Source organism: Callospermophilus lateralis, chromosome 13, assembly GCF_048772815.1.
Source record: "Callospermophilus lateralis isolate mCalLat2 chromosome 13, mCalLat2.hap1, whole genome shotgun sequence".
Classification (NCBI taxonomy): domain Eukaryota; kingdom Metazoa; phylum Chordata; class Mammalia; order Rodentia; family Sciuridae; genus Callospermophilus; species Callospermophilus lateralis.
The window spans coordinates 70,283,580-70,309,160 of record NC_135317.1 but is presented as its reverse complement, the minus strand read 5'-3'; the positions used below and the strand labels follow the sequence as shown (position 1 = coordinate 70,309,160).

Below are 25,581 nucleotides of genomic sequence, written 5' to 3'. Positions count from 1 at the left end.
AATAGTACTATGACAGAATTTTGCTATCATATTCTATTAGTCCATTTTCTGTTACTATAACAAAATACCTGAGGTTGGGTGCTTTGTAAAGAAAAAAATATTTATTAAACTCATAGTTTTGAAGGCTGAAAATCCAAGAGCAGGTTATTCCTTTTGTTCTGAGGACTCTCTGACTGCATCACAATGTGGGAGAGAGGAGAACGGGAAATGGTCACATGTGAAAGGGGCCAAGAGATAGGATCAACTCACTTTTTAACAACCTTGTCTTGTGAGAGCTAATTCTCTACCATTATTAATCCCCTTCAAGGGTTTAATTAACCTAATCACCTTGCTCTAGGCCTCCCTCTTAAAGATCTCATCACCTCAATACCAGCATACTTGAGATAAACTTCCAAACCATAGCACTTCTCTCTAGTAAATTTAGGTGTTAAATTAATCAGTCCACATTCTGAAAGGGAATGGCAGTAGTTTTTAATTTCATCAACAGTGTGGGAAATACATTATATTTTCACAGCTGTTACCTGGTATTCTGTGTTACTTCATGAACTGGAAAATGATACATTTATAATTTTTTCTTCATGTAGGAATCATGACTGGAGCATTTTATTCAGTCTCAACATTATTAAATCAAATGATATTGACACATTACGAGGTAAGCTTCTGCTTTCATCTTATTGCATGTCTGGCCAAGAATTTTTCTTCAGCCGTCTGATCATAAGTTCAAGAATTAACACTTTGTTACTGTGGAAGATTTACATTTGTTTTAACTGACAATACATTTGTTAAAAAAAAAAAAAAAGAAAGAAAGAGACAATTTTAAGGGTCTAGTTGAATGAAGCAGCATCCTGTCTGAAGATCTAGAAAGGCCCTCAAGCTGAGCGGAGGAGGTGAAAGGACTGAAGAAAGGAGAAAAAAGGGACAAAAGAGGATTGGTCATTTGGGGGGTACCCGGGATCAAACCCTGGGATGCTTACCCACTAGGTCACACCACCAGCCCTTTTTATTTTTTGAGACAGAGTCTCGCTAAGTTGCTGAGGCTAGCCTCTAACTTGCTGTCCTCCTGCCTCAGCCTCCTAAGCTGCTGGGATTACAGGTGTGAGCCACCGCACCCAGCTCTATAGTAACTTTACAGGGTTAAAACATCGGGAACCCAACTCCTGATTGGTTGCTGTGCATCTCTAGCCCATTTTAAAGTCAAGTTCGATTATGTGGCAGCTAGCAGGAATGACTCCATTCTGATTTTAATCTAGTCTGGTCGGGTCTCTCTGGCCTAAAATAGGAGCTCAATCTGAAAACAATGATCTCTTTATTTATTTATTTAGGTACCAGGTATTGAACTCAGAGGCCACTGAACCACATCCCCAGTCCTTTTTATGTTTTATTTTGAGACAACATCTCACTAAGTTGCTTAGGGCCTCAATAAGATGCTGAGGCTGGCTTTGAGCTCACAGTCCTCCTACTTCAACTTCTCAAGTCACTAGGATTACAGGTGTGTGCCACCATGCCCAGTGATCTCCCATAATTTTTATTAAACCTATTTAATCTGACTTATAAAGCATACAATGTTGGAAGCAGAAATTATTATCACTGTGACCATACTTTACTAATGTTATTGGGTATATGGAAAAAGACAAACTATTTTAAAGGGAAATCAACATAAACATGGAGAAGTAAATATTAAATTCTAACTGACCTCTCTGCTTTCCAAAGGAAAACACAGTTGTAGTCTGTAAAAGCTATTCCTTTTTAGATATGTATAAATTACATAAGAATCCTAATAAAAATCATTGTGTTTCTAGCTATGGAGGGACAAGGAAATTTTTCCTTTTTTATTCCCTCTCTTATTTTAGATATTTTTTCTGATTTTAAAATATGATGCCCTCTATATATTTTTTACAGCCCACCACCAAACTCTAACCCAGATATTGAATTTTCCTTCCGTGTGCTTAATTTTATCTGATTGTTTCCATGGTCTATATAAAGGTATGGAATATGAAGGATATATTTGAATTAAAAATATTTGATTAGTTTCTTCTGCAAATTATTTTCAGGGAGAAGAGGTGAATGCTGGAAGGATTGGGCTAACACTGGTAGTAGCTGGAATGGTGGGCTCCATTCTCTGTGGCTTGTGGCTGGATTATACCAAAACATACAAGTAAGTGAAAAATAGATGTGTATAAGTGTTGTTTTTTCTGGGGTGGGGGTGGGTTATCGGGGATTGAACCCAGTGGTGCTTTGCCACTGAGACACATCCCCAGCCCATTTCTTAAATATTTTATTTAGAGATAGGGTCTCACTGTGTTGCTTAGGACCTTGCTAAGTTGCTGAGGCTGGCTTTGAACTTGCCATCCTCCTTCCTCAGCCTCCCAAACCCCTGGGACCCAAAGGTATTTTGATTTTGAAAGAAACTTTACTTTTTAATCTTAAGGGATTTAAAGTGTTACTATTACTTAAAGACCTGAATTCTAAACACTTGTAGGTTCTTGTCACTTAGCAAATGTTTCAATAATATATATATTGCTATATTTTATTGTTCACATTTATTTAATATTTGAGAACGTGGATATCTGATGAACTTCTTTCAATTTAACAATATGTATATATTCTTTTTAGAAGGCTTCACTTCTATCTAAAATAGATCCTTCCTTCTTTTATTTGTTCTTCTTAGTTTTTCATGACAGTAGAGTGTATTTTGACATATTATACATGCATGGAGTATAACTTATCCTAATTAGGTTCCTGTTCTTGTGGTTGTACATGATGTGGAGTTTCCCTGGTCATGTATTTGTATACAAGACTAGGAAAGTTACATTTGATGAATTCTACTGTCCTTCCTATTCTCCTTCCCCCTCCCCTCCCTTTGTCTAATCCAGTGGACTTCTATTCTGCCCTTGCCCACCCTTCCTTGTTGTGTGTTAGCATCCGCATATCAGGGAGAACATTGGGCTTCTGGTTTTGGGGGATTGGCTTACTTCACTTAGTATTATAGTCTCCAGTCTATCCATAAAATAGGTTCTTTCTAGAAACATTTGACTTTTGACAGACTTTATCTTCTTCTTTCTTATGTTACAGGTTTGAAGACAATCAAAAAGCTGTTCCATCAAAAACATTTGCCTTTTTTTTGGATTTTTTTTCTTGTAGTTGTAGATGCACAGCATTATTATATTTGTTTATTTTTATGTGGTGCCGAGTATCTAACCCAGTGCCTCACATGGGAGAGGCAAGTGCTCTGCTACAGCCCCAGCCTCATTTGTCTTTTTTTGTGGTAAAAATTTTTGGCTAAGGTGTTTCAACCATATCACCACTTAACTATTATAAAATGCGAAATATAAAAATGCTGTTCATTTGCATCTATATGGAACAGCAAAATGCTAACATAAAAGAAAAAGTGAGAGACACTAATTGGGAAACCAAGAAAGGGTTTCAGAAGCAGCATCTTTTTTCTGGAGGCCTTAAAAGAATTAATAGGCTAAACCGTCTCTTGTGTGCTTGGGAGGATGAATGAATGGACCTGTGAGTGAATAAATGAATAGAATGAAATAAACTGAATAAGTGAATTGGAACTGTGTCAGATATGCCTTTAAGGCCCAACATATTTATACTATTATCCTAAACCCTTCCAAAAGTATCTTTGACCTTGACATTCTCCAAGATAATTCTCTCACAATTTAAGAATGCACTTATTATGGTTTCACTACTGTAAAATTATATCTTAGGGTAAGACTAATTTAATTTAGGAAGAGCTCTTTAATTAGAGGAAGAGCTCATGTGTAAAGGACTTCTTTTCTTTATAGTCTTTAGTCCACAGTATGTTTAGAAAACTTGGTAGGCATAGAAATGTGTTCTGGTCACCCTGACTTTCTTCTCGGGGTAACTCCCGTTCCTTCTCCCAACTCCTGGTGTGTTTCCCTTTTGGCTAGGAATTACAGCAAGCGATATGTGATCCCTGTCCTTGAGACACTCGTCGTCTAAATGGCAGCTATAAGCCATCCACATATGAAACCTTAAATGATAATATAATACACTAAAATTGATGTCATAAGTGCCAGTTGTGTAGGTATAATCGGTAAGGATTTAGAGGAGGGAATTTTGTGAGCTGCAGTGGTTAGGGAAGGCTTTCGGAAGAGGTGAGATTTGATCTGAATCGTGAAATATGAGCGGGGAACTCTCCTGTTTGGTGGCATGAAAGTTATTTTGTCTGTGTGAGTATCCCTTCCTATCTAAGCACTGGCTATGATGTGAGGTTTTTTCCTGCTGTTGTTGAATCTTAAATTTAATCTTGAAAGCCCATGATTTGGTGGATAACATTTTCTACAAATAAGAAGAATGGGGTGAATTTTTTTTTTTCCTTTGGTACTGGGGATTGAACCCAGAGGGGCTTTACCACTGACCTGTATCGCAGCCCTATTTATTTCTTATTTTGTGACAGAGTTTTAATAAGTTGCTTAGGGTTTTGCTAAATTGCTGAAGCTGTCCTTGAACTTTTAATCCTCGTGCCTCAGCCTCCCAAGTCACTGGGATTATAGGCATGGACCTGTGTACTTAGCTAGAATGAACAAATTTTGAAAAACAAAGATTTTTTACTATTTAGATAGCGCAATGGCTAGCCACATGATTTTTATGTGCCTATGATAATCAGAAAAAAAAATACTAACAGTTTTGTTGTTTTGTTTTAGACAGACAACTTTGATAGTTTACATTTTGTCTTTTATCGGAATGATTATATTTACTTTCACGTTGGACCTTGGTTACATTATCATCGTGTTTGTTACTGGAGGGATACTTGGGTAAGTGTCAAATATAATAAAGACAAATGATACCATGTTATTATAATTCTGAAGTCTTATTACTCTGGCTTTAATTTTTTTAAAGGTCATCCCAAGCTTCTATAATATTTTAAAGTCTGGAATATCCATCCACTGCTTACTGTGTATATAAATGTGAACTATAAAAAATAGTTGAAAATTGGTTTTTGTATACTGTTGGTAAAAAATGGATAATCCTTATCTAGTCCAAGTAACTTTAGGTATAAAGATAATTGGCCTAGAAAACTAGATGCAATTTTTTTCTTAGAAACAAACTCAGGAATTGCTTTGCTTCCCAATTCTTGTGAATTGGCTGGTTAATCAATAATAATAGTTTCTTGTATCAATAATAATAGTTTCACATAGCAACCTCAAAATATTCACTTATAGAATGCTTGCATCAATGTGTGACATTGTCCTGGTACTTTTTCCCCAATAATTGTGGCTTTGTTTCCCTAGGTTTTTCATGACTGGTTACCTTCCCTTGGGTTTTGAATTTGCTGTTGAAATTACTTACCCTGAATCTGAGGGCACTTCATCTGGTCTTCTCAATGCTGCTGCACAGGTGGGTATACCTCAGCTTTCTCTTAAACCCTCCATGATTATTTTACCTAGTTATCTAGTGAATATTAAGTTTGACCATAGTTTTTCTTTTAACAATCTCATTTTTCAGTGACTATTTCTAGAAGCCAAACCATATGAAGAAAATGAGTTTAAAAAGTTCTGGGGGTAAAAATGTACTTTATTTATTTATTTATTTATTTGGTGTTAGGGATTGAACCCAGGGCCTTGTGCATGCAAGGCAAGCACTCTACCAACTGAGCTATATTCCCAGCCCCCAAATGTACACTTGAAAGAAGCAAACTTAATTTTTTCTCTTATTTTATTTTAGGTGTTTGGGATTTTGTTCACATTGGCTCAAGGAAAGCTCACAACAGACCATGGTCCTAAGGCAGGAAACATTTTCCTTTGTTTCTGGATGTTTTTAGGCATCATTTTAACAGGTAAATTAGAATGTTGTGTTGTGTTTTTAATTAAATTTTCATGTATATTGCTTCTTAAGGGCTTTGCAGAATTCAAGGGTTAAAAATGAGATAAGAAATCAGGAAATTATTTTCTTCTAAGTATATAAATGTATTAATTTGTTTTGCTGGATGTGGTGGCGCATGCCTGTCATTCCAGAAACTCTGAAGGCTGAGGCAGGAGGATCACAAGTTCTAGGTCAGCCTCGGTAACTGACTGTCTCAAAATAAAAAGGTAAAAAGGATTGGAGATAGGGCTCAGTGGTAAAATGCCCCTGGATTCAATCCCTACTCTAAAAAGACAACAATAAAATCTGCTAATTTAAATTTTTCAAAATCAGTACAGTTATTATTCACAGAAAACAAATCCATTTTAAGAAGCACAGAGAAGACCTGGAATTGAGTCAAACCTTCTTAGGCGTTACTTAACCTCTCCAAGACTGTAGACAGGAAAACCAGCATCAGCTCAGACTCTCCTATGAACATTCACAGCATAGGTCACTGCTGTGACCATAGGAGGGGGTCAGATTTCTTCCTACCAGCAACCAAGCGGTTTAGCAGTGACCAGCAGCTGGGAGCCCTCTAAGACCAGTTCTGACACTCTCTACCTGGGGAGAGCATAAGAGCTCATAGGTTGAGGGTTCAGTCCCCCGAACTCTCCCTACTTAAACCTCGTCACAGATCTGCTTTTCCAGAACTTTATGACAGTCAGGGATCTCCACAACCCTCTCCTCAAATTCTACTAAGTTCCTAAGACAGCTCACAGGACTCAGAAAAACACTACACTTACATTTACTGAGTTAATGAAGGATACAAATAGGCAGCCAGATGAAGAGAGATCACAGGGTAAGGTCTGGAAGGGTCCTGTGCACTGGAGCCTTTGTCCCCATGGAGTGGTGGTGTGCCACCCTCCTGGCTCATGAGTTTTTATTTGTCTTCCTGTAACTCTCCATATGAGCTTTCTGAAGCTCCCGAAATCCTGTACCTTGGGGATTTTATAGAGCCTTTATTGTACAGCCATGATTGCTAATAGACTGGTTGGGAAACCCAGCAAGGCCTGTCTGTTCAGATTCTTCTTGGCCTTTGTACAGCAGTCCTCTCTCTAGGGTATGGGACAGGAGCCCTCTGGAATGAGGAAGGTCAATGACTTATTATCAAGGGTAGGTCAGAGTCAAAGTCAAAAAGGCGGGGAGATTAGGGTTTCTCTGATCCACCTTGGGGAAGAGAAATTCTAGTTTCTATGTCCTGCCTTGGAGGGGGAGTTGTGTACCAGAAACCATGGTAAACAAAACAAAACAATACACAGATAGAGATATGAATATATAGACATAGATTGCTAAATCCATCTCATAATATTACAACCTCTCAAGTCCCCCTTTTCTCATTCATATAGGAATAGGGTATTAAAAGCCTGCAGTGTAGGGTCACTGTAAGGATTAACTAAGGTGGTTCATGAGAAGCTCCCAGGATGGCGTCTGACACCTAGAGAATGCCTTATACATGTTATTGTAATGTAGTAGCAATGGTAAGAATCATGGAAGTTGTAGAAATGACATCGAATGGTTGGCTAGTTCTTTCAGGTTTTTAGGTATAACCACAGAGATATGTGCAGGAAAGAGAATAGTGTCCCATTTCCAGAGAAAGAGAATTTAAAGAACTTTTATCCATAGCTTGCCCGGGCATATAACAGATGTGACAGTAGCTTTGGAAGCAGACCTCATGTTCAGCAGTATTTCCAGGACCAGGTTGACTTTGACTGTTATTTTACTTTGTGAATTTCTTCCTGTATCCCTTTACCAAGACAAGATACCAGTGGCTAAGGATAGTCAAAAAATTACAAACAAATTTGTTTATAACTTAATTTGAGTATATAATCTCATGAATCAAAGTTTCTTTTTATGTTTGTTGATATACCTGATCATTCTTTTTGAAAGCTTCAGTTTGAAGTCTTACCTGTGGTAAATATTTATTTTGAATATATACAACCACTTAAGGTCACTATCATTCATGTGTGCTCAAAGAGCGTTTTCTCAAAGAAAAACATTCCTATTACACAGTTTCCCCCCAACCATTATCCCTTGTTATCTTCAGTTAATTAACATGAAATATCTGTTATAAGTAATTCCTTATTGGTTCTTAATTTCCAGACAAGTACCATGCATCTATCAAATAGAGTGCACAAAAAATAATTTTGTACTCCCCTTGACATTTTTTTTGTAGATTCATGAATATTAATTCAAGCAAATCATGCCTGAAAAATTCATGTAGAAATGACAAAACGTCTTTGAAATTAGTTTTACATTAAATGACTTTACCATCTAATGTGCTAATTAATTTCTCTCATGTGTTGAGTATTTTAAAACTGGAGAGACCTTGATGGGCTTTCTAAAATACTGATACCAGTAATGAAGCAGGATAGAAAGAGACAGTGTGGATTTCAGGAGAAACACCGGACTTCCAGTTTCTAGCCTGACATGTGAGAAATTTGAAGGTTGCCTCTCTACACTAACAACAATTTAAAAACTGAACAAACTGAAAAATCACTCTCTTTTTGGATCCATTAAGCGAAGTGAAGTTATCATACAAACCATTGCCTCCAAAATTGGAGAGACCAACAGACAGAGAGAACTACGGTTTACTCAAATAGAACCCTGGAGCTAAAACCATTGCTGGGGAAGGAAACCAGAGCTGGGGTTGCTGAGGTAGGTGCTGGAGGCTCAGTGTGGACAACTCTGAGATCCAGTGGGAACCTACTTATGAGGCCCACAGGCTTTTGCGATTGTACTCCTGCTTCTGCAGGAGGAGAGAAGGAACCATTTTGGAAAACACCTGGAGCATTCTACTCATAAACAAGATATGCCCTCAGAAGGAACTGTTGTAATCTGCTGGGATTTATCAAAGAATCTGACTGACCTGGGGAGAGGTAAATACCCAAGTCCTGCCCACTCCAACCTTCCCAATGGAAGAAGGAAAATATGCAACTCTAGACCCCCTCCAGTCACCCTGTCCCACCTAAGGTGGGGGTGGTGAGGGGAGGATTGAGCAACATTTGTGAAGTTCACAATCCAGAAGCACTGGCCTCATTATAGGAAAACATATGCTTCCCCTCCCCCGCACCTTACCACCACATTACTGTGGGTCTCTTACAGCCGCCTTTTGAATCCAGTTTATCACGAATGACAATGAAGAAAAAAAATCAAAAGGCACTCCAAGGCAAAAAGCAACTTGAAGCCGTGTGCAGTGGTGCACACCTATAATCCCAGTGGTCCCGGAGGCTGAGGCAGGAGAATTGAGGTTCAAAGCTCTCCTCAGCAATGGCAAGGCTCTAAGCAACTCAGTGAGACCCTGTCTCTAAATAAAATATAAAATAGGGCTGGGGATGTGGCTCAGTGGTCGAGTGCCCCTGAGTTTGATCCCCGCTACCCGTCCACCAAAAAAAAGCAACTTGAAGAAACAGAGCAAGTATTGCCATACTCAAATACAGTGTGAATGTGGAATTAATCAGAATGGGAGGTTAAAACACATCAGTGATATGCCACAGACCACAATGGATGAAGTTGACAGCTTTCAAGAACAGGTGAGCATTATAAACGCAAAGGAGGACATTCTAAGAAACCAAAATATGCTAGAGATTGAAAACGTGGTGACGGAGTGAAGAATGTCTCTGGGATTATCATAGACTGGATATAGCTAAAGAAAGAATTTCTGGATTTGAGAATATGTCAGTATACACCTTCAAAACTGAAAAGCAGAAAGACCAAAATAGATCTTTTATTGACTTCCTCCTTGAGGTTATGAATTGTTTTCCTGATTTTATCGAATTGTTTGTATTCTCTTATCTCTCTCTCTGAGCTTCCTTCAGATCGTTCTTTTGAATTCCTTTTCAGACACTGATGAATTTCATTTTCTTTGAGGTTTATTATTAGAGAATATTCTGTATCCTTGAGGGTTTCACGTTTCCTTACTTTTCCATGTTTCTGTGTTTAAATCTGTGTCACCCTGTTAGCAAGTAGAGTAGCCTATCACTTATCCCCTTCACAAATAAGGACCATGGCAAATAATAAACAGCTGTACCCCACAGGAGTGATTAAGGAAGTGCTCTGAAGTGGCAGCACAGTGGAGGGTCACTGTGGAATGGGAGAAAGAGGACAGCGCGGCCTCCTGCCTCCCTTACCCTGTCTTATCTGCCCAGATGGACTTGGAGCCAGGACGGACTTACCTTTATTGGGAAAAGATAAGCTCGAGAACCATAGGTCCCCATTGTTCCTGCAAATGACTCCTGCGGACCTCACAGACTCTGAACAGAGTTTAGAGTTGCCATAGTTCACGTGGCCGTCTTGCCACACGGTTCGAGCCAGCGTTGTACACCTTCCAGCCCCATGATCTACCCTGCTACAACTTGGCACCACCTTGAACCTGGACCCACTGCTAGAGTGCATCCCACCCTGGGGGTTAGTCGCCATAGCACACCTCCGTTCTTGAGACTCCTCTGTCATTCCACCATGCTGGCACTGTGGGGTCATCATGGCAACAGCAGTGCCAAGACCCAGACATCTGAACCCATGCAGTGCCCCATCCCCCAGGGAATAGACAGACCAGCACAGAGAAGCCAACACAAAGCCTGTAGCCCCCACATCTGCCTGCACTGATGCCCAGCCCAGCAACCAGGCAGATGGCAGCCCAACCACTGAAGAGCAGATACCAGCCTGACCACACTACCGCAGCACCTTGCCACACTACCACAGTATAAGCACCTGCAGCCTCAGCCACAATACGGAACCACAGACATGGCTGACAAGGATTACAGCTGAAGAAACTGCACAGAGAACACTACCGAATCTGCCCAGAATCAAAGCTGACACCACACCCGATTGAAACCATAGCATCCACCACATGAAAAAGCCTCTCCCTAACAGCAACACGATTCCATAAAGTTGGAGGCGGCGACTATGGCGCTAGTTGCACAGATATAAACACGGGGACACAAGAAACACGGAGAAGCAAGGAAACCTGATAGTTCCTTGCACAATAGTTCTCTAGTAAATAGACCCCAAAGACAAGGAAATTTATGAAAATGTCTGAAAAGGAATTCAAAATAATGGTCTGAAGGAAGCTGAGCGAGAAATGGGAGAATACAAACTAACAGTTCAATAAAATAAGGAAAACCATTCATAGAAGGAGAAATTCACCAAAAAAGACACTGTAAAAAAGAACTAAACAGAAATCTTGTAGCCAAATAATTCAGTGGGTGAAATAATAAATATAGTTGATAGGCTAAATGAATCAGAAGAAGGAATTTCCAGACATGAAGCTAGACCTTTAAAACTAACTCATTCAGAAAAACAAAAAGAATGAAAAAGGGCAAGGAAGCCCACAGGACTGATAGGTTACCGTTAAGTGAATAAATGTCCCCATTATGGGAGTGCCAGAGGTTGGAGAAATGGAGAGGGGCCGAGGAAGCATATTTAACAAAATAATCGCTAAAAACTTACTAAGTCTTAGGAAAGAGATGGACATCCAGATCCATGAAACTCAAAGGAAGTTCAATTAGACAACCCAGAGATGTTCACGGATTGGAAGAATTCACATTGTTAAGTTAAAATGTTTATAACTATCCAAAAAATCTATGAATTTAATGCAACCTATCAAACTGCCAATGATTTTCTTCCCAGAAATGTGGAAGGAAAAAAAATGCTTCTGAAATTCATATGGAACCCTAAATAGCCAAGGCAATACTGAACAAAAAGAGCAAAACTGGAGACATTCGATACCTGACTTCAAACCATTCTACAAAGCAATGAAAACTAAGCAGGGTACTGACATAAAAATAGACTCGTAAACCATGGAACAGAATAGAGAACCTAGAAGTAATTCTGTGATCTATAGCTAACTGAATTTCAACAAAGGGAGTAGGAACATACAGTGGAGAAAAGAAAGTCTCTTCAATAAATGTTGAGAAAACACAATGTCCATATCCAGAAGAATGACAGTAGAATCCTCTCACCATATACAAAAATCAACAAAAGGTGGATTGAAGTCTTAAATTTAAGACCCCAAAATATGAAACTATAAGAAGGAAACACTTTATCACATTAGTCTGGGCAAAGATTCTTTGGATATGACCCCAAAAACATAGGCAGCAAAATAAAAAGAATTGACAGGTGGGATCACATCAACTAAAAGGCTTCCTGTCCAGCAGTGCTTACAGAATGGGGGAAGATATTTACACACTGTTGATCTGACAAGGGATTAATGGGCAGAAGGAACTAAATTCAACAGCACAATAACAATCCAGTTTTTAAATGGGTAAATGATTAGAATAGACATGTCTCAAAAGAAGATATACAAATGGCCAAGTGTATGGAAAAAATGCCCAGTACTGGTCAGCAGGGAAATGTGAGTTAGTACCAAAATGACAGGCCATCTCATCCCAGTTGAGTGGCTTTTATCATAATGGCAAAAAAAAAAAAAATAGTAAAAAATGTGGACAAGGATGTGGAGAAAAGAGAACCCTCAAGCATTGTTGGTGAGAATTAAATTATGGAAAACAGTATGGTATTCCTCAAAATAATAGAAATAGAACTACTATGTTGTTAAGCAGTTCTGCTGCGGAGTATATATCCAAAGGAAAGGAAACCAGTGCATCAAAAAAAAAAAAAAATACCTGTAGGTTTATTACAGCACTATTCACAGTACCCATGATATGGAATCAACCTAGGTCTCCACCGTAGATGAGTAGATAAAGAAAATATGGCAGATATACCACGTGGGATATTATTCAGTAATAAAAAGAATGAAATTCTTTTGTGGCAATATGGATGGAACTGGAGGACATTTTTAAGTGAAGTAAGTCAGGCACAGAGAGACAGATAGCTCATGTTCTCTCACATGTGGAAGTTAAAAAAGTTGATCTCATTAGTAGTAGATTGGGAGGCTGAGGCAGGAGGATCACGAGTTCAAAGCCAGCCTCAGCAAAAGCAAGGTACTAATCAACTCAGTGAGACCCTATCTCTAGATAAAATACAAAAAAAGGGCTGGAATGTGGCCCAGTGCCCCTGGATTCAATCCCCAGTACTCCCCCTGAAAATAGAATAATGGATGCTGTGAGGGCTGAAATAGGTGGAGGAGGTTAACAGGTGCAGGGGTGCACCTGGACCGGAAGAGTTCCATCTAATGCTCCATAGTACAGTAGGGCAACTGTAGTTTACAACATTTAAACATGTATTTCAACTAATGGAGGTAATTATATGTGTGTGTGTGTGTATTTAACTTTAATTTGTTATATATGATAGCAGAATGAATTATAATTCATATTACACATATAGAGCACAGTTTTTCATATCTCTGGTTGTACACAAAGTAAAGTTGTGTCTTCATACATGCACTTAAAGTGGAGATGATTTTGCATGAATTTTGAACTTTTTACAGGCATGTACCAACCGTGCCTGGCAAATCCATTTTTAATACAAAGACACAGATGAAAAGTAAATTGATGCAGAAAGATATCAATGGAAGCATTGGGCTAACTTTTAGAGCACTGAAAATAAAATAATGTTACCTTCATCTTTTATTTCTACTTTGACTAGTGAAATTATGAACTATTACATACTTTTATCTTTTTTCTTATTTTACATTCTTTTTGATTAGTCCATGGCTTTTACTACCACTGTAACACTAGTAACTTACAAATCTGCATCTTCAGTCCCTGACCTCTGTTGTATTTTAGGTCAACACATCCAATCACATCATCTGACCTGGACGTACCATGGACATCTTCTACTCAACTTGCCCAGAACTGAATTTACCTTCTTCCTATCACACTGATTCTTTAATTTTTCAATTTCGATAACTACAGCTGTCATTCATTTAATAACAGAAGCAAGAAAACTTTGAAGTCACTCAATCCCACACCTTACCATCATTTTTTATGTCTTAAAAAAAAATCTTACTTGTTCTTTTCTTTCTTTATCTTTTACAATATCTTTATTTTGTTTAGTTAATTCTTTTTATGTGGTACTGGGGATCGAACCCAGTGCCTCATGCATGCTAGGCAAGCGCTCTACCACTGAGCCACAACTCCAGTCCCTTACTTGTTCTTTTCTAAAATGTCTCTTTAACCTATCCCTAATATTATCATTCTTTCCTCTCGGCCGGCTAACCTCTTGGCTGGCTTCCTGCCTCTTATCTTGTTGCTGATTATAACAGCCTCCATGTTGCTGTCCCGTTGTGCTCCCTAATGCAGTCTGGTGGTGCCACTGCCCTGCTCAGATGGAATGTGGGCTCTTCACACGGTGTACCTGACACCTATCATATCCTCCCACTCCCTCTTGTGCTTGATTCCCCAGTGATCCCAAACTACCTGTGGTGTCCAGAATAGGCTGTGCTCTTCCTGCCCTGCTCCCTTTATTTTTGTTGCTTTTATGCCTTCCTCTCCCCCTTGTCTGCTTGACAAGTTCCTGCTGATTTTCAAAGATATAATTCAAGGGTGTCGCCTCTGGCAGGCCTTCTGGTTTCCTCGGACTGACGTGGGAACATTTTCTCCTGTGCTTTCCCTCTCCCTTGTTTGTTTCTGCAACATCACAGTAGTCATGCAATGTTATGGTTATGTACATGTCAATATTTCCTTAGTTCAGAGAATCCTTTAGGAAAATGAAAGTTCTTTTTATCTTTTGTTCCTCAAATCCCATATTTTATTCACTAATGAATGACTTATTAAATAAGTTAAAGTCTTAGCTGTTTTGTCAGGATACAAGGATTTTATTGACTATTATGGCTAAATATTTTGATAATTAATTAAGGTATTAAATTTTTTGATAATGCCCCAAAAGACTGTGTTGCTTGAAGAAAAATATATCCACAAAAAATTTGTTGTAACTCCATTGATGCTTCTCTGTTTCAGCATTAATCAAGTCTGATCTGAGAAGACACAACATAAATATAGGAATTACGAATGTTGAAATTAAAGCAGTAAGTAATATTCATTATGATTATACTATAGAGAAGAGTGTACAGAGAATAAGTGTGAAACTATTTTTATTTAGACAGTTAACTGTTGATCTGCTAAAATAGCATATGCCAGGTGCTATACATTTTTTATATTCTGATTCTATTTACAGGTGCCAGTTGATAGTCCTGTAGATCAAAAACCAAAAACGGTTATATTATCCAACCAGCCAGAATCATCAATTTGAAGTTGAAAGAAAAAGTTACTGTCCCTCAGAAATTGGGATACAGCCTGATGATCTTTGGAAAGATATATGGACAGTAAAGCTGGGTTTATTAGTGGTGGAAATGGATATTTACTTGAAAATTACTGTATGAACTGTGAACAAATGGTTGTTGTTTTGCTGGTTAATTTAAGTAATATTTTGCTTAAAATATTTTTGCTCTGCATCATGTTTAACACTACCATTTACCTAACTAGTGTCCGTTTTCAGTCATACATCATGTCTGAAAGTAAACTTCTTAACATTTATTCTTTCAAAAGTGTTTTTCTTATAAAAAATGGAAGCTTAGAAAACTTTCTAAAATGATAATATGGGAGTCTTGTCCTCGTAATGCATATAAATGTACATATAGTTTATATAAAAACTATTCAGTGGGACCAAATACACAATCTATTCCTAACTAGCTACCTTTCTACTGTGCTGACCAGCTATCCGGGCCACCACAGTGAATGCAATATACCAACATGATGCTCCTAACCCACTGAAGGACAGTATTGGGATCTGGCATCCAGAAGACTGCTAAGATCTCTTCCCATTTCTTATATTGTTATAAAGTGTGTTGTAACAGTAACTGTCAATGACCATAAAAACTGTTCTGTGTGCAGATGCTACCATAACCTTGGTCTAAGAATCATGCTCTAATTAAGCTAAGGAGTTCAGACACAGGCACATTGAGTTCTTTTCTGTGCTGCCTTCTTATCATGAATAAATGCTGACACTATATTTTTTAGTATCCCTTGAAACAGAGTAGTTTTATACCCAGTGTCCTTTTTTACTCTCTTCTTATTTTCAATATATAACTTTCTAGCAAGAAAATGTTATCATATGTGTTACTGGTTATCTCATGATTTCTTGTATCACATCCTATATTTTTGCCTTGAAGATTCCTAAGATAAGGAAATCTATAATAACTTCAGATAGCCCGGGTGTCCCCATGTAGTGGAGACCTCTTAGATGCTAACAGCTCTAATTTTTCAGTGTCATTTTTATGACCATTCTCCTTTTGAGGAATACTGTGCCCAGGCACACATTCTATTGATGTGCTGAGGAGCGGATTCTTTTCTCATCACAGAGTGTGTGTAGTCATCACTCTGTTGAAACAGTCTGCTCTTTTACAAGCTCAGGGTAAGGAGAATAGGACCAAATGTGTTTCCACAGTGCCTACCACTGTGTTTTGTTTACAGTGAGAGTTTAAATGTTGTTGATGTCCTGACTCAAGCTTATAGGGACTGTCTTTACAGTAATGCCATTTATTAACCATAATTTTTACATTATGTCCATATACACAAAAAAGCTGATCATGTGATGAATATGCTTGAAGTGAATAGCAGTTTTGATTTAAGTGAAACATATGCATTGGTTTATGTTCTCTGTGATCAAATGACTATGAATTGTGTGGAATCTGACCCGAGAGAATGTGTTATCAAAAAAACATAGCTAAGAATCAAAAACTCTGGTTCTGTGTCCCAGATCTGCTTCTGTTTGTCATTGTCACTCTGGACAAGTTGTTTAACCTCTCTGGGTGGCATTTTCCTGATCCATGAAATGAATGTATTCACTTTGATTTTTTCTTTTTTTTCTTTTCTTTTTTTAAAGAGAGAGAGAAGAGAGAGAGAGAGAATTTTTTAATATTTATTTTTCAGTTTTCAGTGGACACAAAAATCTTTATTTTTTTTAATTTTTATGTGGTGCTGAGGATTGAACCCAGCGCCCCGTGCATGCCAGATGAGTGTGTTACCGATTGAGCCACATCCCCAGCCCTCACTTTGATTTCAAAGATCTTTTTTAAATATTAAATATCATTCAACATGGAGTAAAACAAGTCTAACCAGAGAAAAATGTCTTTGATGATTGTTGGTGGAAACAAGGGACTTTCAAATCTCTTTTTAGCCTCTTTAGTCAGTCTGCAGTAGGTCAGGCAGAATATGCCTGATCAGTAGCTCCTTTTGATATTTACATCATAGGTTAAAATTGCCAAAAATATTTTAGGCTACCCACTCCCAAATAATTGTTTCTATTTTGAAATTGTCTGTATTTAAAATAAATTTACTGAGTTCCTGAGGTTTTGAACAAATTATTGATAAAAGTTGGAATACTTTCTTTCTGAAAAGTGTGCACGTATGTGTTGTATGTTTTTTCCTTGTTTAGAAAAGGGGCAAAAAAAGATGTGAGAGAATCCACAATGAATTGATAGTTTTTCTGTGTTTTGAGTGAAAATTTCTAAGACGTGTCAAACGAATGTTATAATTTTGCAAAATGAAATAGGTGATCATCATCTGTATAAATTTCAATCAAATGATTTTAGGAAAAAACTGATGGTTTCAAAAGCTGTGGTGTTTATAGATATTGCAAATATAGCTTTTGCCTTTTCAGAATGTTGGAGAAATGTTTTTGAAAATATATTTGCATGTAAAAATATGTTTGTGTGCAATAGCTAGAAGAATGCCTGTGTTTTATGTCATTATTCATGTTCTAATTTTTGCTCTTTGTACAGTTTATCTGTTTGCTTATTCTTCATTATTTCAGACTCATAATAAATTTATTTTTTTAATGTTAATGTTGTTTGCCTTTTTAGGAAAAAAGTTCTGGTGCTAAGTTATTCACAAGGAGTGGAAAGGGATTATAAGATTTCAGGATGGACTGAGGAGGGAAAGAGGTAGTTTATGGAACACGAGGAAACAAAATCCTCCAAGTTCAGGACTAAAACAAACCAACAGATTTTATTCATTTACAAATAACTTCAGAAAATGAGGTCAGCAAGATGGCAGAAGAGGAACTTTCTATTGTCATCCTCCTGCAAAAGCATTGATTTCAATAACTACCCATGGACAGGAGTAAATTTGTGGGTGTCCAAAAGTTCAGTGTAGAGATTTAACAGAGTTTGAGCAAAAGATCTGAGAATAGATGCATTGAAGAAAGTAAGAAGAACAATTTCACGTTAGCCACATGACCACATCCTCTAAGTGGCACAACTCAGTGCCAAGAGAAACTGTCACTCTGGGATTTCTCTCAGGAAAATGAAAGCATGAACACTTTGTTTCCCCCAGCTGTATGGGATGCTTTCCAAGAGGGCTAATTATTTCTTGTCCCAACCAGAAGACTGAGGTGATTAATATGGGCCAGTGTTGGGAAAAGCCAGACTCAAAGAAGAAAGGCCAGAGATTGCATTAACCACTCTGCACATTAATCACTATACACACAAACCACTTGGGAGGCTTTGCTATGGACCACCCTCTTGCCATGTAGACTATGGTCACCCCAAATACTGTGTATATCTCACCCTCTCTTCTCCCAAGGCTCCCTGAACATACCCCTATAAAGAGTGACTGCAGGTATCTTCTGAGGTCCTGGCTCGGCTCTGCAGCATTGGAAGAAGAAGGCACTTGAAATTTTTAAGGAGCCACCATAGGGAAAACAAACAGGAAGTTCTGAGCACCTTGCCTGGCTTTGCAGGATTAAAGGAAAGCATACAACCTTGAGAATAGGTGTAGAGCAGGCAAATCCCTAGCAAATGTCTGAAAGAGTCACAGAATCTCTAGTCAGGCTGGTTGGTAAAGACATTTCTCTCCCAAGATAGTAAAGACTGAAGGAGTGATTACCTCTTCAAATGCAGAGACAACAACTAAGACTTCAAGGAATCCCCCCTCCCCCAAAATCAGGGAAACATGATATCTCAAAAGAACACAATATTTCAGTAACTAAAGAAATTAAGCTTATAAATTACCTGACTAGGAATCAAAAATAGTTGTCTTTATTTATTTAGAGTGCTAGGGATTAAACCCAGGGAAAAATAATTGTTTAAGGAAACTCCAGCAAAGCTACATGCAACTCAAGTCTAAAATGGAATAAGTTAAACAAGATGTTTCACAGATAGAAATCATTAAAAAGAATAGAATTTTGCAACTGATGAATACAATAGATGAAAGGAAAAATGTCGTGAGTGTCAACAACAGACTTGACCAGGCAGAAAGAGAGCAAAAACATGAAAAGCAATGGCAAGAAGCTACAGGATTCATGTAACATCTTAAAGAAAGGTGACTTTTTTTTTTTTTTCTTTCTTCCTTTTGGGGAATTATAAAGGAGTGAAGAAAGAAAAGTGGTCAGAAAGCTAATTATTTAAAGAAAAAAAGTCTGAAATTTTTCCAAGTGTGAAAGAGATGGACATCCAACTATGTGAAGCTTAAAAGTCCGAAATCAGGTTCAACCCAAATAAGACTTTGCCAAGACACATTGTACTCAAACTTTTAAAAAGAATTTCAAAAACAGTAAAAGAGGCTAATCACAGACAAAGGAACTTCCAGAGGCTGTTAGATTTCTCAGCAGAAGCCTTGCAGGCCAAGAGAATGGGATGTTCTTTGAAAATGTGAAAAGTAAAAAAACAAAAAACAAACAAAAACTGCTCACTAAGAATACTTCATCTGTATTGAAGATGAAGGGCTGTCGCTCAGTGGCAGAGCACTTGCCTAGCATGTGTGAGTGAAGCACTGGGTTTGGTCCTTAGCACCACATAAGAATGAAACAAGGCTGTCTATCTAGAACTACAAAAATAATTAAAAAAAAAAATACTTCACCCAGAAAAGCTATCCTTCATAAATGAGAAATTAAAAGAAGAAAGAAAGAAAATCCCCAGTAAAAGTTGAGGGAGTTCAACTTGAAGAGAATTCTTCAAGCTGAAACAAAAGCATGCTAACTAATCCCTCACATGAAAACATAAAACTCACTGGTAAAGGTGAACATAGAGTCTAGTTCAGAATATCTTAATAATGTCACGGTGGTGTGTAGAATGCTTTAACAGTAAGATGTTCTATTCAAACCTCATGATGGCCTCAAAGCAAAAATCTATAGTAGATACAAAACAGGTAAAAAGAAGGAAATCAAAGTATACCACTAAAGAAGAATATCAGATTTTTAAAAAAGGCAGTAAGGAAAGAGGAAAGTAACAATGGATCTACAAAATGCCAGAAATCAACGAACAAACTGGCAATAGTAAGTGTTGACACCTAAAGTAGTTACTTTGAATGTAAACTGATTGAATTTTCCAATCAAAAGTCACAGAATGAATGAATGGATTAAAAAATAATAACTATCTGCCCCTATAGGAGAATCACTTCGCCTTTAGGTATACACATACTGAAAAGGAAGGAATGGGGGGAAAATGTGTGAATGGAAAACAGAAAAGTAGACTTTTAAGTCAAAAACTGCATCAAGCGGGGGGGGGGGGGGGGGGCTGGGGTTGTGGCTCAGTGGTTACAGCGCTTGCCTAGTATGTGTGAGGCACTGGGTTCATTCCCCAGCACCACATAAAAAAAAAAAAATAAAAGTATTTTAAAAAACTGCATCAAGGGACAAAAAGGTCAGTATGTAATGATAGAGGGATTAGTACATCAAGAGTACATAGCAATCATGAGTGGTCTTTTACACTTGGATAACCACACTTTGAGAGAGGAGACTGGCCATTGTCTGGATGGATTGGCCTGTGGGAAAAAAGTGAGAGGGAAGACCAAGGGAGGGTTAAGGATCAAAGGACTCTAATGAGGAGACAGGAAATATAAAGAGCTACTGGAGACAGAGAAGGAATCCATTGGACAGAAAGCAGAAAAATTATGGGTAGTTTTATTAGCGAAGCCAAGGAACTGGCACAGTGAATTTTCATGCAGCATAAAATTGAGTCTAATATAAGAGAGGGATTTCTCTTCAGTGAAAAATCCTGAATCCTTCAAAATCCATTTTCACCCAAACTGAGACAAATAAGCTCTGGGTCATGACAGCTAGGACCAGATTTATTGGTGGACAGAATTTTCCATTGCATAATCCTGAGTGTAGGATTTAAAAAGCTGTCCTTGGAGAGGATATTAAAATAGTGTCCCTCTCTCAGATGCTGAAAGAGAAGAAAACAAATCATTCTAGTCCACAGCGCTTGATCAGTGTTTGTTCATGTGCAAGATGAGATGGGAACCCAGGGAGGACAGAAGGGGAGGGGGGGTCCCCTCCTGCCCAGCAGACACACAGGCTGCTCTTGTTGGTGCAGGCAGGGCTTTTCTCTTCTGTTGAGCAGAAGACTGGAATGCCGGGAGGCCCCCAGGTTCATTGTTTTTTTTTTTTTTTTTTTGCCTCTTATGCCTCTGCTCACCCCCCGCTCTCACCTTCACCTCGCTCTTCAAAACCTTTCCTCAACGTCCATCTGACGAGTTATGAGGACCGTTAACAGCCTCAAATGTAACCTTGACTGTATTTGCATTGTAAACTGGTTTAGGCTAAATGAATAAAGACAATAGCTTCAATTGTCCAGTAAGAAACTGAATGAGGTTAGTGTTCTTTTTTGTGTTCCTGAAGTCACTCTGCATTACATTAGTGCCTCATAACCTACAAATACATCTATCTGCCTTTTCCTAAGCACTAAAAATCTGGCCGCTGTCAGGCACAGTGCCAGGGAGAGCCATTTCCACTCCAAAAAATGGGGAGAGCATGCCCTCTACTGGCCATTTAATGAACTGTTTCAGAGTAGTTGAAATTTCAGAGGCTTGTGGAAAAGAGACATGTCTGACTTGCGTGTGTGTGTGTGTGTATGTGTGTGTGTGTGTGTGTGTGTGTATTTGGTTGTAGATGCTTTGTGGAAGTAACCACTGAGTTAGAGCCAGTTCCATGTGTGTGTGTTTGGGACCATCCATATGTCTAACAGGTTTGGGAGATATGGCTGAAATAAACTGACATTTCCTTGACCTCAAAACACACATACACACACACACACACACACACACACACACTGTGTTAAACAACTGAGTGGCCACCTGCACCCGCCACCTGGGCAGCATAGCATGAGGGAAACATTAGCTATCAATGACCTTTTGGGTTTCTAGGTCACATCCAAGCAAAATAATGGGATGATCAGTGTGGCAAACAGCCCAGTGACCAAGCCTAACCCAGATGGAAGTTTGCACAGGACACAGCTTCTGCGAATGGAAGAGTGTGTGGTGTTTTTTACTGGCTGCTCCTCTGTGGAACCCCTCCAGTGCCCCTGGCCATGTTGTGACAGGAGGAGGAACTTGCTTACAGTACACCCTCAGCTGGGCCCACCGGCTTTCTCTAGTCCCAGCCCTGCTGACCAAAGATCAAGCCATTGAGGACCCACGCTGGAATGTGACAGACCCGTGCTGGCACAGGACTGGACTGTGATGGTAGCCTCAGAGCCAGGTTACTTGGGAATCCGTGAAAACAAGCTCTCCAGGCTGGGGTGGATGCTGACCTGGCCCGGGAAGACTGAAAGCATGCCCCCGTAGGTGACATTGCTCAGTATTTCTCCTTGTCATTCCCTGGGAGAAGAGGATATTATTTTCACATAGGAAGGGGACTATTGGCACAACACACTGGGGTGAACCCCTGGGGCTGCCCTGCTGGAGGCCCTGGGCCCTGCTTCCTTACCCAAGGCTGAGCTCTCACTCTCACACCACACCAAAGCCCAGGAGTTCTCAAATGTGCAGATGCCTCTGAACCACCCAGAAGGTTTAATGAAATCGAGTGCTGGACTCTGAGGATCTGGTTCTGTAGGTCTAGGCTGGGGCCGGAGAATTTGTATTTGTAACAAGTTCCCAGGCAGATGCTGCTGACCTGGGGATCATACTGTCAGATTTCCCACCCTAAGTTGCTGCCCCCAGCCATGCCCCACCCTGCCACCCGCTGGTGTCCAAGAGCACATGCTGGCTACGCTGACCCAGGTCCCCTGGCAGCCCCAGAAGCACCACCACTGGCCTGATGGTATGTATGACCTGGTGTTCTTTATCAGGATGAGTGGGTTTTGTATTTCCCCCACAAAGAGGAACAATGAAGAGATTTGGTTTCTCAGACACCCCAACAGTTCCCATCCCTGTGGGTGCATCTGTGACTGGTGAGGAAAGATCCCAGATGGAGCCGCCAAACTGTCTCCACGCCTTGTGAGCCACTGGCAGCTGCTTCTGAGGGGAAACCAACTCCAGCCCCCGCGGCAACCCCGAGAGGAGCAGGCTGTCTCCTGGTGTGCCTGGCTGAGGCTCATCTGCTGGGTTCTTCCCCACTATGTGTCCATCTTCCTCCCCTCCCCTTTCTTCTGGACCAATTCAGAAAAGGGAAAAGGTGGGTTTGAGAAAGAAGCAAAGGATGGCACTGGGTGGAAGGGAGCGGGTGGAGGAACCATCCTCTAGGGAAAAGCAGTTCCCTGCCTGGTGAAGGGAAGAAGCCAGCCACACCCTCGCCTGGTTTGGAGAAGAAAGAGCAAAGGAGAGAAGAGGCCCCAGCCTGGAACTGCACAGGAAGCCCCCCACTTTGAACAGGGGAAATTTCCTAAGCACCCACCAGGGCACTCTTTCCTCTGAGAGAGTAAAGGAGGGAAGGAGACCCAGTCTTGACTTCTGTACCCTAAGAATCACATGGAGGCCCCAAGACTGCTATCCTGGGTCCCACGCACACAGGACAGGACTACCCTAATTTATTCACTTCTAGAATTGTCTATCAGGGGTTCCCCCTCACTCTTCCTCTGCTTGTTTCCCCTGTATCATTTGAAGATTGTATGATAAAGACCTCTTTTATCTTCTTTAAGTGATATCTCCCTCTCCCTCTCTCTCTCTCTCTCTCTCTCTCTCTCTCTCTCTGGTACTAGAGATTGATCCTAGGGGTACATAATCACTAAACCGCATCCCCAGCCCCTTTTATTTTTTATTTTGACACAGGGTCTTGCTAAGTTGATGAATCTGGTTTTGAACTTGTGATCCTCATGCCTCAGCCTCCCCAGAGGCTGGGATTACAGGCGTGAGCCACCGTGCCAGGCTTTAAATTATCTCTTCAAATTCAAAACTTCCTCTGGGTTAATTGACAAGTTAATTGTGGGGTTTGTTTATTCATTTAACAAACATCTGACCTTTTGGGCAGCAGGTTGAAGTTGCAGAACCAAACAAGGACTGATGCTAGCTGGAATCGCCTAGTGAGGACAGATGGAAGTTTAAAGGGTCTGTAGAGTATGCTGTGACACATGGGTGACTCCTGGGATGGGCATGTGTGGTGGGAGGGAGTGGGTGAGAGGAGAACATGGCAGGGGTAATGTTGGAACTGATTGACAGGGACATCTATCCATTGTCCTAGTGAGACCTCCTCTTGTTTTCCACATGTTACCAAACAGAAATGTCTGCCCTTAGCAAAAGCTCCATGTGCATTTAAACCTGATCTTCCCAGTTATTTTGTGTATGCTTATATGTGTGGGTGGTATCAGGGGTTGAATCTAGGAATTCACTGTCACTAAGCAATCTCCCAAACCCTCTTTTAAAATTTTATTTTAAGCCTGAGTCCTGCTAAGTTGCCCAGGCTGTCTTGAACTTGCCATCCTCCTGCCTCAGCCTCCCCAGTAGCGGGGATCACAGGTGTGTGCCATATCCAGCTCCCCAGTCCTCCTTTTTATCCCAGGTTTCCTCCTGCATTGTTGTGGCTGGCCTTTGATGCTTCTTTGTCACAGGTGAGCTCTTTCCAAATGGGCAAGATTCTCCAAAATTTGAGAACTTGTCAAGAAGTCGTTCCTGGGTAGGGGACCAGATCCCCTGATAATTCCTTCCCCAAACTCAAATGTATTGTGTACAATAACCAGAGGTGCTTGTGATTTAAAAAAAAAAATGCAACCCCCCAACACACACACATACAAGTTGCCAAACCCATTCTGCAGAAAAGGATTCCCTAGACCCAGGCAGAGACCCTGGAATTTCATCTGTCACCAGCCTTCCTTGTGTTCCTACCACAGGTAGGCAGGGCCATCTTTATTTTATTTTTTCTTTACCAGGGATTGAACCCAAGGGTGCTTAATCACTGAGCCACATCCCCAGTCCTTTTCTTTCTTTCTCTTTTTTTTGGGGGGGAGGGTGTTGGGGGGACAGGGTCTCACTAGTTTACTTATAGTCTCTCTAAATTGCTGAGGCTGGCTTTGAATCTATGATGCTCCTGACTCAGCCTCCCAAGCTGCTGGGATTACAGACGTGTGCCGCTGTGCCCAGCTTAGCGGCCATCTTTTGAGGACCACTGACCCACCAGAATGAAGCCCCAGAGACTTGAAGGCTCTTAACACCTATTTAGAGAACTGCCTAGTGAGGGAGGGTCTCAGAAGAACATGTTCTGGAGAACCTGACATATTAACCAGGGCCTTGACTTAGGAAGGAGCCCCAGACAGCCCTCTGGAGCATCCTCCAGGGCTGAGGAAAGTGTTCACTGGTGGCTCTTCTGCAGAAGGGGTCACAGGGAATGGAAATAATCCATTAGTAAGCAATGCAGGTCAGGCTTCCAACTAAAGGGCTTCGGTCTTACTGCAGGAGGGAATAATGAAGTGCCCTGTCTGCAGAGAGCACTACACTTCCCAAAGGGTTTCATCCATGTTCTCTCATTTAACCACTGCAACCAACCCCATGGGGGAAGTGGGTTTGACCCACATAGTCAGTGGCAGCACCAACCAATAGCAGGGAGGGGCTTCAGTATGGCCTGGCTCCCAGTTCTTCATGGCACCTCTAATTATCCTAATAATCT

General features: G+C 40.0%; 1 protein-coding gene across 2 annotated transcripts in view; it reads left to right on the top strand.

The window, feature by feature from the left end:
• Nucleotides 1-17,573, top strand: part of Flvcr1 (FLVCR choline and heme transporter 1) — a 35,075-nt gene extending 17,502 nt beyond the window's left edge. The window contains exons 4-10 of one of the 2 annotated variants that reach the window (XM_076872999.1): nucleotides 585-652; nucleotides 2,052-2,155; nucleotides 4,677-4,787; nucleotides 5,265-5,370; nucleotides 5,698-5,809; nucleotides 14,727-14,794; nucleotides 14,944-17,573. In XM_076872999.1, coding sequence (XP_076729114.1) covers nucleotides 585-652; nucleotides 2,052-2,155; nucleotides 4,677-4,787; nucleotides 5,265-5,370; nucleotides 5,698-5,809; nucleotides 14,727-14,794; nucleotides 14,944-15,018 — 644 coding nt within the window. In that variant the 3' untranslated portion in view covers nucleotides 15,019-17,573. Of the gene's footprint in view, nucleotides 1-584; nucleotides 653-2,051; nucleotides 2,156-4,676; nucleotides 4,788-5,264; nucleotides 5,371-5,697; nucleotides 5,810-14,726; nucleotides 14,795-14,943 lie in introns of those variants that run through there. The other variant, XM_077105075.1, reaches the window with a different exon arrangement.
• Nucleotides 17,574-25,581: the final 8,008 nt, after the last annotated feature.